Below are 15387 nucleotides of genomic sequence, written 5' to 3' on the forward strand. Positions count from 1 at the left end.
TATGTGTGTGAGAGAGCAATCATAGAGCTTCTGGGAAAGCAGACATGTTGAGCCCTGTTATGAATATTATCAGATGAATGCCTGTGGTAACCCTGAGGCCGGACACACACTCGCAAGTCTACCGCTCTCTAATAGGGTGAACACACACACACCTACAGGCTCTTACACGCATGGAATGACGCTGTTGAGACATAAGAAACATACAAACACAAAGGCATTGCTGTTTGACCTCAGTGGCCTTCGTTTGCTTTACGTCAATGTCTCTGCTTGCTCACAGAGAATTACTCAGCTTCTCCTTTGGGAGGCAAAAACCTGTGTGCCAGAACTGTTCAAAGTCAAAAACATGATCGTAATTTGGTCATTTTTTAATATTCACAATGAAACTAGCGCAACTCACAATGGCAACTGCGTTTTGCCCGATTTTTGACATGTAAAATGATCATTTCTTGTAGTTCTAGCAATGTTCATGTGAAATAAATGTGTGATTAGAAAAAGAAAACTGAAAGCTGGTCTGAAAGTGGCATTAAACACTTCACACAGATATTAAAAATGATGGTCACACTTTAGATTAGGGTCCAATTCTCATTATTGACTAACTATTAATTACAAATTTTGCTCAATAAATTCTTAAATACTGTTTATTAATAGTTAGTAAGGTAGTTGTTAAGTTTAGGTATTGGTAGGATTAGGGATGTAGAATAAGGTCATGCAGAATAAGCCATTAATATGTGCTTCATAAGTACTAATAAACAGCCAATATCCTAGTAATACGCATGCTAATAAACAACTAGTTAATAGTGAGAATTGGACCCTAAACTAAAGTGTTACCAAAATGATGCAATATGTCTCAAATCACTCGCAAACCACTAAACATAGATACTTCTATTGTTTTTTATGTATTTAAATGGTGTTCAAAAGTTTTTGATCGGTAAGATTTTGATCGTCTCTTATTCTCACCAAGGCTGCATTTATTTGATTAAAAATACACACATGTATTGAAAAATGTAATATAAAATGTAAAATAACTGTAATTTATGTTTGTGATGCAAAGCTGAATTTTCAGCATAATTTCTCCAGTCTTCAGTGTAACATGATCCTTCAGAAATCATTCTAATATGATGATTTGCTGCTCAAGAAACATTTATGATTATTATCAATGTTGAAAACAGTTGAGTAAACATTTGTTTTTAGGATTCTTTGATGAATAGAACGTTCAAAAGAACAGTATTTATCTGAAAAAGAAAGCTTTTGCAACATTGCACTACCGTTCAAAAGTTTGGGGTCAGTACAAATGTATTTATTTATTTTCTTGGGGAAAGAACTTAAAGACCTTAATACATTTATTCAGCAAGGAAGCATTAAACTGATTAAAAGTGACAATAAAGACATTTATAATGTCACAAGATTTTATTTAAGATAAAAGCTGTTCATTTGAACTTTCTATTCATCAAAGAATCCTGGAAAAACAGCAGTTTATATAATATTTAGTACTTAGTACATTTATATATAATATTATCAATGCTTTGGCAATGCAAACTTTCTTTATAATACCAATAAATATTTTAATTTTGAATTGTACATAGTTCACTGGCCAAAACAAAAGAATGTTGGAGCCATCTAGTGAACAGAAGGTGTATTACAACTTGAGAAACAGCTGCAAACATTAATGACATTCATGAAGTTTTAAAAAGAATTGGCAAGAAGATGGGATTTTTGAACAAAAGAAATGATGGACTGATCTCAGGCGATCCAAGAGCAAGATCAAGCTGTATTTAAGTCAGGTGACAAATTGGATCATCAATTAGATAAGCCTTGATTTAAATGTTATTCTCACCAAATCTACAAAAGAATCTACAAAATTATCACAGTTGTCACAAAAATATTAAGCTGCACAACTGTTTTCAACATTGATAATACCAATAAATCTTTCTTGAGAACCAAGACTGGAGTAATGGCTGCCCCACACTTTTGACCTATAGTACAGTTTCACAGTTTGATATAAAATGAACTTTGACCTTATAACACCACAGTGTGCTTGAGTAATTGTGTTTGCGAACAGCAATAAGACAGTGACACATCTTGTCACGGTCTTGTCCAGTAGCCTCCGCATCTGTTGCCCTGAGCGTTTATGAGCTGATTTAATCTGGACTACTCCACAGACGCTATTTCTCTCCCCCATTGCCCTCTTTCTCTCTTCATACTATCGCTCCTCAATTCTGAACCAAACTGCTACTGATGTGCTATCGGTCACCATGTTTTATTTTAAGGATGACATTCGCTAGAAAACGCAAATAACAAGGCAGCATTCTGTCCTGTTTCCCTCAGTCACTTTCTCTCCCTTTCTCTTCTTGGCTTCGGACGAGGCCACTGCTGTGTACTACACTGCATAAAGTGTCTTCTCTTTCGCTCGGAGAGTCTCTCTCTGTCTCCCGGGTCGCTGTCCTGAACTCTCTGCTGTAAATGAGACTGAGGCGCTCTGTGATCTGTCTGAATCGAGGCTCATTAGAGGAAGTTCAGAATGTCCCATTCCGTACACAGTCTCACACACAGTCAAAGAAGATTGCTCTCACCACCTGCTTTTTTCATCTCTGATTTTTCAACAGTCTAATCTTCTTAAAGTGATAGTTCAACCAAAAAACAAATGTTTTGTCATCATTTACTCGCCCTCATGTCGTTCCAAACATGTATGACTTTCTTTCAATGAAACACAAAAGGAGAAAATTGTGCTTCCATTGAAGTGAATAGGATTTCAGGCTATTTAAAAGTATCTGAAAAGTGGTCCATATGATTTGTGCTCTATATACCAAATCTTCTGAAGATTATAGCTTATAAAAAAATAATTCTGAAGAATTATGTTGGTCTAAATGTTGCCTTCCACTATCTACTTTCATTCATATATTTGACATCAATATGACGTGACCAATCACATGTAGAACAGTGTTATTTTAGTATTATTTATAATATACTATTATTACTATTATACATATTTTGAATTAGCTTTTATTTTTATGATTTCATTTTAATTTTAGTTTAAATATTTCTATTTAGCTTTAATTTACTTTTATTTCAATTTTAGTTAGTCATTTAAAAAAAAAGTTTTTCATTGAATATTTATATTTCATTTGATTTCATCTTTATATCAATTAACAAAAAATTATAAGTGAATTTCCTTTTGAGATTATCATTGCACAAAACTAACATATGGCTTCAGAACACTTTTACAAAAAGCTTTTTTTTGGTCCATTTTGGAACTTGACAGCTGCAGTCCCCATCCACGTCCATTATATGGAAGAGAGGAGAGCGAACATTCTTCTAAACGTCTCCTTTGTGTTCCACAGGAAAAAAAAGAAATAGGATTTGAACAACATGAGGGTGAGAAAATGATTGATGATTTTTGTGCTAACATTCTTTAAACACATTTATTCACCCCACAACGATCATAACATGTGTAGAGCTTCCTATGTGCACAGTGGTGTTGTTAAGCAAACATTCCGCCTACATCAGTGTTAATAAAGCTTAGTGTATTAATTAAACACTGAGCCTGAGGGAATGATAATGTTAGCAACACACACACACACGCACACAAACTGTAGTGGTGTGTTTTACCACAGACGCAGGGTCACCACACACATTTGCGAACACAAGCAGATAACGTCCAACAACCTTTTGCTAAATTGACTCATTCAAAAGCATAAAAATCACAAATCTTCCTTACTCTGTCTCCCTCTTGTGGCCATACCATGTGTTTATTACCACTGCAGCATTCTAGTTACTTTCCACAGCGAGTGGGTGTGTGTGTGTTTTTTCAAGAGCTGAAGAAATCACATCCCACATTATTATATAATCTGCTCCCTCTTTCTCTGTTTCTCTTTCTCTCTCGGCTGAAAAGTGAGTGAAATTAGCATACGTGAGGCTGTAATTAGAGTCATTTAACACCAAATCTGTTAAAGCAACACATCACGTGATCTCACTGTCATCAAACATGCCATTTAGTCTATCCAACAAAGAAGAAAAAAAATCATAATTTCCATTTTACACACGTGGGCTGCAGGAATAAAGATGCCTTCATTTTGTCTGATATAGACTTGAGCTCAAAACTATTGCATTAATATGAGTGTCTGGATATTTACTACGTTCTCCTGCAGAAATATTTCCCAAACGTACAGACTACACTAATAAAATTTCAAAAAACAGATCCAGTTATACAGAAATTTCTACTGTTACCGGAGACGCTACCATTATAGCTGTGGTTTCACTGCAGTCGAAAGCAAGACAGATCGGACAGCATTGTTCATCAAACAAATACAATTACAGGCAACATTCAGAGCCAACTGAAACTCTATTACGACAAATCGGCCAATAGGATGTCAGAATGATTCAGTATGATGTCTCACAGTCACAACCTCTGGTTGTCATTTCAAAGGTCAAATCTTCAGCAAATCTTGTTCCAAGAGACAGCTTCATTCCAACAGCACTCACACAACTAACAAAATATACAGCTAAACACTTTAGTGTGAGTGTGTGTGTGTATACACGGTTCACACATTTTAATCAATGAATTTCCATGACTTTTCCATCATAGTGATTTGTAAAAATCATTTTAAAGAGATCTCAAAGAGAACTCAATAAGAGTGATTTATAGCTAATAAAATGTGTATTATATTAAAAATGTACTAATTAATCACACATTTTTTTCTGTAACAAATCACAATTAAAAAAATTGGAGTTTTTATTATTTTAATATTGTAATAATTTCACAGTTACTCTCCAAATTAATATAGAAACAATTTAAAGACAGTATATTTTAAATATTTGTTGTAATGGCATCTTTTTATGAATGAAGGCCAGTATCACTGATACTAACTACTGATGTCTCTATGAGATTTTTTTTTTATTTGTTTTTTACATTTACGATAGACATTCAACATTACAGTAAAAATTGAAAGCTATCAATTTGAACATTTATTAGGCTTTAAAACAATCTTCACAAAAACCCATTATAATAAATGTCATATTTACAGAAATTGAATAGATATCAAACAGTCTGCACTGCAAAAATTATAAATGAAATATAAATTAATCCTTATTAAAGCTAAAAATGTCTCTGTTACCTGTTGTTTGATTAACATTAATAACAGACACTGTTAAAAAACAGCAACTGGTTTATTAGGCCGCTGTCACGTTAAGACGCAGATCTGACGCGCTGTCACATGCATCTCATTTTCACACAACACTTTAAGTTCATTTAAGACATTATTTAACTAATTTAAGACTGCTCTTCTGAGAATACTCAACCAAACGGTCATTTTGGCAAAATTCTGTGTGTTATTGTTTGTTCAACCGTAAGAGAACTCGATTCTGGTGCACACAATACTGGCGTGCAAAACAATTAATCAGATGTGTTAACACACAAATTTTGACAGCACATATTTATTATATTATCCATATTATATTATATTATATTAATTATGTTTAAGATTAATTTACAATTTCCATTACTTTTCCAGGTCTGGGAATCTCTCCTTTTTTAATTCCATATATTTCTCCGTTTTCCTTGCCAGTGGGGACACAGTACATTTTTAAGAGCCAAACACAAATACATGAATGTGGTCAGAACTTAGCAACGGACAGGAAGTGAGGTAAGCAGGACTTACATTGATGAGCTCGATCTCCCAGATCTTCTTAACCAGCTCCATGGAGGTGTAGCCATTGATGAGGAAAGATTTGGTGTAGTCTCCCAGCTCCAGAGACTCCAGCCATTCGGCCACTGAGGTGGGGTTATTTCCATCGTAACCAATGGGCCGCACCTTGAACACGGAAACAACACGTTAAAAAAATATATCAGCAACATAACCAGAGGCTGGACACAGTTTGGGCTATGAACAGAGGTCCAATAACAGGAAATGTTGTTATTCTGTGCTGGAAACACCTGCTTGGATAACTAGCGTGGTTAATTCTGGTTCATTGGTTTGGTGCTGGTCTAGCAGATAGAGCGAAACTAACAAAACAAAACAAAAACTGTTTGTGTTTTATTCCCAGGGAATCATTCCCATATTTATTGATAAAGCACATATACTGAATACACTGCAAAAGGCTTCGGATAAAAGCATCTGCCAAATGCATAAATGTAAATGCAGAGAAGCTATCAGCTAAAGCAGAGCTTGAAAGCGCTGACTGCAGATGAAAAGTTTGTCTCTTTTCACATTGAGCTCTCATATCTCTCTCTCTCACACATAAACCATTTCCTGTCCTTAATCTTAAATCCAACTTCTTTTTAAAGGAATAATTTTCATTTTGAACCTAAAAATGAAAGCCGTCATCCTTTACTTTTCCTTATATTTCAGCTTAATGGGGATTCAGTCCATTGAGCTCCAAAATAACAAAAGAAGCAACATAAAAGTGTCAGTATTAGTAGAAAATTATAGTGAATGGCGACTTAAATTGTGTGTTTTCTTCATACAAAGCTATTGCATGTCTTCAGAAGATGTATTATATATAGTCTACAAGTCGTATAGACCAATTTTATGATGCTTTATTGGAGCATTCACTTATATGGAAAAGAATTGTAATTTTTGGGTGAACTATCCCTTTAAACTCACCCCTCTCCACTCATGTTTGAGGTTTTCACATATGTTTGAACAAAAGCAGCTTTGCACATTAGTATGTGTGCACGTACATGCGTGTCCTTTCTATCTTATCAGAACACACAACCATTCCCCTCTGCGGGGTCCTTTCAGAGACTGTGAAGGCGAAAGGGAGTCCAAGGTTGTTTGGGACACAAGTGAGATTTATTTGATGTCGAGTCCCCTGCACATACACATATACTCCTATATGGCAATATCAGAGGCTTTGCTGGATTACTCTAGAGGGGGTCTTAAATCGAGTTCTCTTGGGGGACGGTGAACTCTGGAACGAGTGATAAATGTGGATACCATGAAACCTCATTTAGTAATGAAATCCATGACACACACATGTATCACATACAGAATTTTAATAGTCAGCATGTGTTTCGCACAGCTACACTCTGTTCTTTATTGCCAATTATGGTTCCATGAAGAACATCTATGGAACGTTATTGCACAAAAGTTTCTTTATAGTGGGAAGAGGTTATATTAAAATATTCTTCACATTAAGAAAAAAATGGCTCATTAAAGAACTATTTACTGAAAGGTTCTTCTGGGGAATGAAAAATGGTTCTTCTATGGCAGGGGTGGGCACTATCAGTCCTAGAGGGCCACTGTCCTGCAGACTTTAGCTCTAACCTTGGTAAAACTTATCTGCCGGTAGCCTTCTAGCAATCCTGAAGACATTGATTAGCTGTTTCAAGTGTGTTTGATTAGGGTTGGAACTAAACTCTGCAGGAAAGTGGCCCTCCAGAACTATAAGTGCCCACTCCTGTTCTATGGCATCGCTGCAAAAAACAATTTTTTGGAACCTTTATTTTTAAGAGTGAGCTTAATACAATGCTCTCCAGTTCAGTGTCTTTGTGTAAGTCACTGAACTCAGTGTCCTTCCAATCAGGATTGCCTGACCATTACATATCAATATTTTACGAGTGACGCATTACATTTACAATAACAGAAGATGGGTTTCCATTACAGATTTGCGCAAAATTTGTGCAATATTTTCTAAATGTTGATTAAAAAAACTATTGCGAAATGACGGCGTTTCCATTAACTGATGTTATGCGACTTAAAGGTGCATTGTGTAATATTTAGGAGGATCTATTGACAAAAATGCAATATAATCAGGGGTGCAAACTAAAAAAAGGTGACAAAAAGCAAAGAGACCGCTCCTCCCCCCCACAAAGCATAAAAAAATTAAAATAAAAAAAACATTTACCCCGCATTTCACAGGTTGGTGTTAATTGGGGCAAACCAGAATATATTGTGTGTGAAGAGTACACAAATAGCTTTTTTATTATGTTGTGGTTATGATAGTAAAGCTGCATTCGTTGGCAAAATAGTAATGTTAGTAGGGAAAATCGAAATAAAAGTCGGCTAATTAACAGTTCCAAGCTTGACATATTACTGAAATATTGAAAGTTCATCATAACATTTATTTAACAGGTGCTTACCTTAATAGGCGTGGGCAATATGACCCATGATATAATTATTTTTGCTTTAAATAAGGATTTTATGAAATCAACATTTTTGATACCATATAAATTTCACAATTCTTGTCACCAATGTCAATATCACAAAGAACTACTAGCCTAAATAAATAAAACCAAAGCTCACTGAAGACAAGTAAGCAGTTAGTGATGAAATAAGAATAAGAAAGTAATTATAATCAATAGAGACAAGAGCGCATTTAGGCCACGCCCACACCGGGGGGGGGGGGAAACAATCCAACGCTCTCCATTGACTTTGTATTGCGTGAGGCTGCCTCCTTGTCCTTTATGACTTATAACAAAAAAAAAGAACAATGTCTAAAAGCTGATATGTGACGGTGTACAGCAAACATGCTAAAAAACACATAAATACGTTTTTATAAGCTGCTGACCCCTCCAAAAAAACGAGCGTTTAAGGAGACAAAAGAGGATACAGGCAATAAAACGTGAAGCATTAGCAGGAAGAATGTGTACATTTTGGGATCCTGACACTCAGTATGCCTCAGTATGCCTATGTGTGCAGTAAACATTTTGACACTGTTAAGTCAAATATCCAAATGTCAGTTTTATATATTATATTTCCTGTCGCTGGTTACATTCCCCTCTAGTGGGCGTAGTTCTCAGTGTAATATAGCATGTCGCGCTCTGTCTCAATTGCCTTTATCCATTTTTGTGCCCTTAAACGCTTGTTTTTGGGGTCAAATATTGGGGTCTCTATAGAACCAAAAAAAAAAACTACAGGAGAACAAATAAATAATAAATGCAATATGCATTGCATAAATTAATCATATGTATAAAACATTTGCATAGTCTTCATTGTGTAAATTGAATATATAGTTACTCTGATTAAAGTTACAAAAGTGGATTAGTCAAGAGCAGTGAGAGATTTTCTCTCTTTTGTTGTTTGATCAATATGAATGACAGACAGCAGGAAAATTAGACAGATGTCGCTTTAAGCGCTGCCTGGGTTTCTTTATGGCTCTGGGTCCATCTTTCTCAGTATACTTGTTTACTTTCATTTAAGACATAAATTACTGTGTTTACGAGGATACTTGCAAAGATGGGCATTTTGACACATACGTTTGTATATATAACCGTTCAAGGCCAATGAAGCGGCAAATATAACTGTTCAAAACTCTCTCAGACAGCGGTCAGAAACAGTCTCTCACGCAAATAAACAAATGAGTTGTCTTTTGCTGCTGACTGCGATTCAAAGGCTTAAAATTACTTGTTTTTACAACTCAATGCTTACAAATGGATACAAATACAACTTTTTTGTGCACAGAAACCTCACACGAATGAGTAACTTCAGAGATGTCATTCACCGTGACTCTGCCCTGGCTACCCCCACTCCATTTTCGAAAACAGTGAATTTTGTCGAAAGGTGACAAGTTTGCACCCCTGATAATATACATAACTATGTTTTCAGTGGTGTATAAAGACCTTACATAATGAACCGTCATGTATAATTACCTTAGAAAGAGCAGCTAGAGTGAAGCCCATGTATAATTTGTATAGCTTTACAGCCACTGGCCACTATTTGCTGCCATTGTATGCTAAAAAGCAGCATGAACATTGTTTAAAAATCCTACAGATTTGGATCAAGGGGAGAACAGTAAGGGAGTGTTAAATAAAAAACAAAACAAAAATAAACATATTTGGTTTCGAATACATTGTTAGCTGATATTTCTGGAGCTAGAGGCACCCAGTGAGAGCCCTAGGAGTCCCTGATGTCTGTACTCACCCTGGGCAGCAGGCGAATAGCCTGAAGAAGTCGCTGTCTGTGTGCAGAGTTTAAAATCCCGATCTCCAGCAGGTCCTGGTCCTCCACGACATTACTGCCCTGAAGAACAAGAAAATATTGAAAAAAATCTAATAATTTGTACTACTATAAGGTTCATTGCAACATGTGTTAAAGTAGTAACAAACCAAACAAACAAATATAATAGTAATTGTTAATATTTATTAATATTATTAATAATAATGCTACACAACATTACTACCCTGCAGTTAAAATAAAAAATGTCAAAACGTCAAAAAAAATATTATATATATATATATATATATATATTATTAAATATTAATATATTTTTTATTAATATTATTAATAATAATGCTACACCACATTACTACCCTGCAGTAAAAAAAAAACAATCAAACCGTCAAAAATGTTGTACTACGTCTCGGTTACGGATGTAACCCTCGTTCCCTGAGGAGGGAACGGAGACGTAACGTTAGTGACTAACGAATGGGGGTTTCGCTTAGAAGCCTATCAACTTCGAGTTTTGAGAAAACGCCCAATGGCGTGCCAATGCCATGGGGCATGCGGAATTTGCATACGTAGCTCCGCCTCACTGCGTGAGTATATAAGGAAGTACGAGGCAATATCGCATTATGTTACCTGCTTGAGGAGCCAAGACTGAACTCCTGCGTTCCAGGCAACACAGCTGATGTGGCAAGGGGACGTTACGTCTCCGTTCCCTCCTCAGGGAACGAGGGTTACATCCGTAACCGAGACGTTCCCTTTCGTTCAGTCACTACGACGTAACGTTAGTGACTAACGAATGGGGGTCCCAATCTAATCCCGCCACTCAGCCGTCTTCCAGCGCCCTGCGTAAGTGTGAGTTCCCTGTCGTAAGACTAGTACGGACGAAGGACTCCCACTTAACACAGGATTACCAAGGTACACTGGGAAGCATATCCCAGTGAGGGAATGCCAAGATGCCTACCCGTGGGGAGGACTTAAGAGACACATATGACCCGGAGAGGGCTGCATATGGAAGATCTCTAGGGTACCAGCCGAAGGTGGATTTTTAACCCTAGGGGTGGCGGGGACACGCCAAGGGAAGAAACCCGCTCACTGCGGAGACTTACGGTGAAATACACATGTGGGGGTCGCCGGAGGGAACCATGCACATGGGGCACCTGGCCGGACATGAGGGTCTGGGCTCGAGAGGGCAGACTGAACTGATGTCGGCGTCGACAGTGCTGGAGGAGCTCAGGGCTCTCGGGGAGCTCACCTGAGGAAAATATCGCACGTATCCAGTCCGTGGAGTGGAGTGGCGAGCAAGCGAAGACACCTGAACCTGGTCCATCACCGGCCCCTCGGGGGGGCGAGTACATAGTCGGACACTGGCTCCACTCGGAGATTGTAGAATCTGGCGAATGTGTTGGGTGTCGCCCAGCCTGCAGCTCTGCAGATGTCTGCTAGCGAGGCGCCATGCGCTAGAGCCCAAGAGGAAGCCACACTCCGGGTGGAGTGTGCCCTCACACCAAGGGGACATGGTCGGCCTTGCTGCTGGTAAGCCAAAGCAATGGTGTCCACTATCCAGTGAGACAGCCTTTGCTTTGAGAGAGCACTTCCCTTCCGCTCTCCACCATAACAGACAAAGAGCTGGTCTGAGGTCCTGAAACACTGCGTCATGTCTACGTAGGCGCGGAGAGCGCGTACTGGACAGAGCAATGCCAAGGCTGGGTCTGCCTCCTCCAAAGGCAGCGCTTGCAGGTTCACCACCTGGTCCTTGAACGGAGTGGTGGGAACCTTGGGCACATATCCAGGCCGGGGTCTCAGGATCACGTGAGAGTTAGCCGGCCCGAACTCCAGGCACGCTTCGTCAACCGAAAATGCCTGCAGGTCCCCGACCCTCTTGACTGAGGCCAATGCGGTCAGCAGAGCCGTCTTCATAGACAGAAACTTAATATCGACCGACCGCAAAGGCTCAAAGGGAGGTCTCTGCAGAGCAGTTAGTACTACTGCGAGGTCCCAAGAGGGTACGAGAGGAGAGCGAGGAGGATTCAGTCTCCTAGCTCCCCTCAGGAACCTGATGACCAGGTCGTGCTGACTTACCTTTTTGTTCTCCAAGAGATCGTGGTGGGCAGATATTGCGGCCACATATACCTTGAGGGTGGAGGGAGACAGCCTTCGCTCCAGCCCCTCTTGGAGAAACTCAAGCACGGACCCGATCGGACATTTCCAGGGGTCTTCTTGGCGGGAAGAGCACCAGGTGACGAAGAGGTTCCACTTCAACGCATAGGCATGCCGAGTGGACTCTGCCCTAGCGGAAGTGATGGTGGCGACCACCGTAGGTGGTAGGCCACTCAAACCTGCCGGGTCCCGTCTAGGAGCCACACGTGGAGGTTCCAAAGGTCGGGACGCGGGTGCCAATGGGTGCCCCGTCTCTGAGTGAGGAGGTCCGGTCTCAGAGGAATAGGCCAGGGAGGGGCTGTCGCAAGGAGAATGAGTTCGGGGAACCAGGTCCGGCCGTGCCAGTACGGGGCGACCAAAAGGACCTGCTCCTTGTCCTCCCTGATCTTGCACAGAAGCTGTGCGAGTAGGCTCACTGGGGGAAACGCATATTTGCGTAGGCCCCGCGGCCAGCTGTGCGCCAGTGCATCCGTGCCGAGCGTGCCCTCGGTCAGGGAATAATACAGGCTGCAGTGGGAAGAGTCGTGGGAGGCAAACAGGTCTACCTGTGCGTCGCCGAACTGTTCCCAAATCAGCTGAACCGTCCGGGGATGGAGTCTCCATTCTCCCGGGAGAGGCTGAAACCGCGAGAGCTCGTCGGCTGCGTGGTTCAGGACTCCCGGAATATGGACAGCACGAAGGGACCTCAGGCGCTTCTGACTCCATAAGACGAGATGGCGGGCGAGTTGAGACATGCGGCGGGAGCGTAGACCGCCCTGGTGGTTGATGTACGCTACTACGGCCGTGTTGTCTGTCCGGACAAGCACATGTTGACCCTTCAGCAACGCTCGGAAGCGGTGCAGGGCGAACCGTACTGCCAGCAACTCGAGGCAATTGACATGCAGGAGGCGCTGGGGTCCTGTCCAGGAGCCCGCGGCTGCTTGTCCATTGCACATGGCACCCCAGCCCGTGGCAGAGGCATCCGTCGATACGACAACATGCCTGGAAACTCGTTCTAAGGGCACACCGGCCCGTAGAAAGCTGAGGTTCGACCACGGGGTGAGTGTCTGTAAGCAGGCCCGAGTCACTTGGATCCGGAGCGTGCCAGACTGCCATGCCCATCTCGGGACTCGATCGCGAAGCCAGTGCTGAAGCGGTCTCATATGAAGCAATCCGAGCGGCGTTACCGCGGCTGCAGATGCCATATGCCCCAGGAGCCTCTGAAAAAGTTTCAGTGGAACCGCATTCTTGCTCTCGATTTGTCGGAGGCAAGTCAGCAGAGACTGCGCGCGCTCGCTCGAAAGCTGCGCGTACATGGCGACCGAGTCGATCTCCATACCGAGAAAAGAGATCCTCTGCACTGGGCAGAGTTTGCTCTTCTCCCAGTTGACCCGAAGGCCCAGACGGGTTAAGTGGTGGAGAACCAGATCTCTGTGTCCGCAAACCTGCTCTCGAGAGTGGCCTAGTATGAGCCAGTCGTCGAGGTAGTTCAGGATGCGGACCCCGTGCTGCCAAAGGGGCGCAAGGGCTGCCTCGGCGATCTTCGTGAAGACGCGAGGGGACAGAGATAACCCGAATGGGAGAACTGCGTACTGGTATGCCCGCCCCTCGAAAGCAAACCGTAGGAACGGTCTGTGTCGAGGAAGGATGGAGACATGGAAGTAGGCGTCCTTCAGGTCGATCGCTGCAAACCAATCGTCCGGACGAACGCATTCGAAAAGGCGTTTCGCAGTCAACATCTTGAACGGAAGCCGGTGAAGGGATCGGTTCAAGATGCGAAGGTCCAGGATTGGCCGTAACCCACCGGTTTTCTTGGGTACAATGAAGTAGGGGCTGTAGAACCCCGACCTCATTTCGGCTGGAGGGACAGGCTCGATCGCACCCTTCGCCAGTAGAGTGGCAATCTCCGCACGCATGACGGGGGCATGGGCCCCGGTCACGGTATAGCGGACTCCCCTGTAACGGGGAGGAGCCTGCGCGAACTGAATCGCGTAGCCGAGCCTGACGGTCCGGGCAACCCAGCGGGACAGCCCCGGAAGCTGAAGCCAGGCTTCCAGAGACTGCACCAACGGGGTCATACGGACAGTAGGCGTACCCCGGGTGGGGCAGCGAGGCAGCGTTACCGGCGCGGACAGGGGAGGCTGTTGGGCGTCCCCGGGTCGGAGCACGGTTAACGGCTGCGCCCTGACAGAGGAGACCAGGGAAGGACTCGCGTTCCACGGGGGTCTGCTCTGCCAGGGGGCTGGCGACAGAGAGGGACGAGAGTGGCGTGACCCGAGGGTGGCGCGCACTGCCGTCACCGATCTCTGGGGGCTCAGGGATGGGTTTGTCAGTTCTTTCTTTAACCACATTAGGGTGCTGCTGACCCGGGGGCCAGCAGCTGAACAAAAGATTCTCCCCCGGCCCTCCACCGGGGGAAGGAGCGGCCCTGCCGCCATCTCCTGGAAAGAACTGCCCATCCCTGAGCCGTCCGCATCAGGAGCGCCGCTTAGCCTGGCGTTTCTTCGCGGGCTGCGGGGCTGGAGCGGACTGGGACGCCTTCCTGCGGCTGCCTCTGCGCGGCCCGGGTGGAGGCTGCTGCTTGGGTGGCGCAGAGGCGGAGGAAGCCGCGGGAGGACGTCCTCGGCGGCGAGCAGGCTGAGGCACCTGCGCGGGCGGTGGGGTGGAGGCAGCAGCTGACCGCCGGGGCAGGATGTATTTTATTGCCTCAGTCTGCTTCTGAGCGGCCGAGAACTGTTGGGCGAAGCTCTCGACCGCTCCGCCGAATAGCCCATCCTGTGATATGGGGGCGTCGAGGAAACGTGTTCGCTCGGCGTCGCGCATATCAGACAGGGTGAGCCATAAGTGTCTCTCCTGGACCACATTTGTGGACATCACCTGACCCAGGGAGCGCGCGGTCACCTTCGTCGCCCGGAGAGCGAGGTCGGTGGCGGCACGCAACTCATTGCTGAGCCCTGGATCAGCCCCTCTCTCGTGCATATCGCACAGCAACTTGGCTTGGTAAGCCTGAAGAGTTGCCATGGTATGCAAAGAAGCGGCGGCCTGCCCCGCAGCTCTATAGGACTTCGCCACCAGAGATGACGAAAACCTACAGGCCTTGGAGGGGTGCTTTGGGTCACCACGCCAGGACGAAGCGCTCTGTGGACACAGTTGCATCGCAACAGAACGTTCGACTGGGGGGACCCCAGTGTACCCATGAGCCGCGGCTCCATCGAGAGAGGTGAAGGCGGAAGAGGCCGCCAAACGTTCACGGGAAGACAACGGGGCCTTCCAGGAACGCGCGACCTCTTCATGCACCTCGGGGAAGAAAGGTATTGGAGGAGCGGCCGGACGGGTGTCCGAACGCGCCGCCCCCAAAAACCAATCATCC

At 43.4% G+C, this 15387-nt stretch overlaps 1 protein-coding gene across 12 annotated transcripts in view; it reads right to left on the bottom strand.

The window, feature by feature from the left end:
- The window catches only part of anks1b (ankyrin repeat and sterile alpha motif domain containing 1B), a 239810-nt gene that overhangs the window by 37975 nt on the left and 186448 nt on the right, over positions 1-15387 (bottom strand). For all 12 annotated transcript variants that reach the window (XM_079818229.1, XM_079818230.1, XM_079818227.1 and 9 more), the window contains 2 exons: positions 9858-9956; positions 5655-5807 (listed from right to left, as the gene is read on the bottom strand). In XM_079818229.1, the coding sequence (XP_079674355.1) occupies positions 5655-5807; positions 9858-9956 (252 nt within the window). The remainder of the gene's footprint in view (positions 1-5654; positions 5808-9857; positions 9957-15387) is intronic.

The sequence above is a fragment of the Gobio gobio genome, assembly GCF_949357685.1.
Source record: "Gobio gobio genome assembly, chromosome: 5".
In the NCBI taxonomy this organism is placed as follows: domain Eukaryota; kingdom Metazoa; phylum Chordata; class Actinopteri; order Cypriniformes; family Gobionidae; genus Gobio; species Gobio gobio.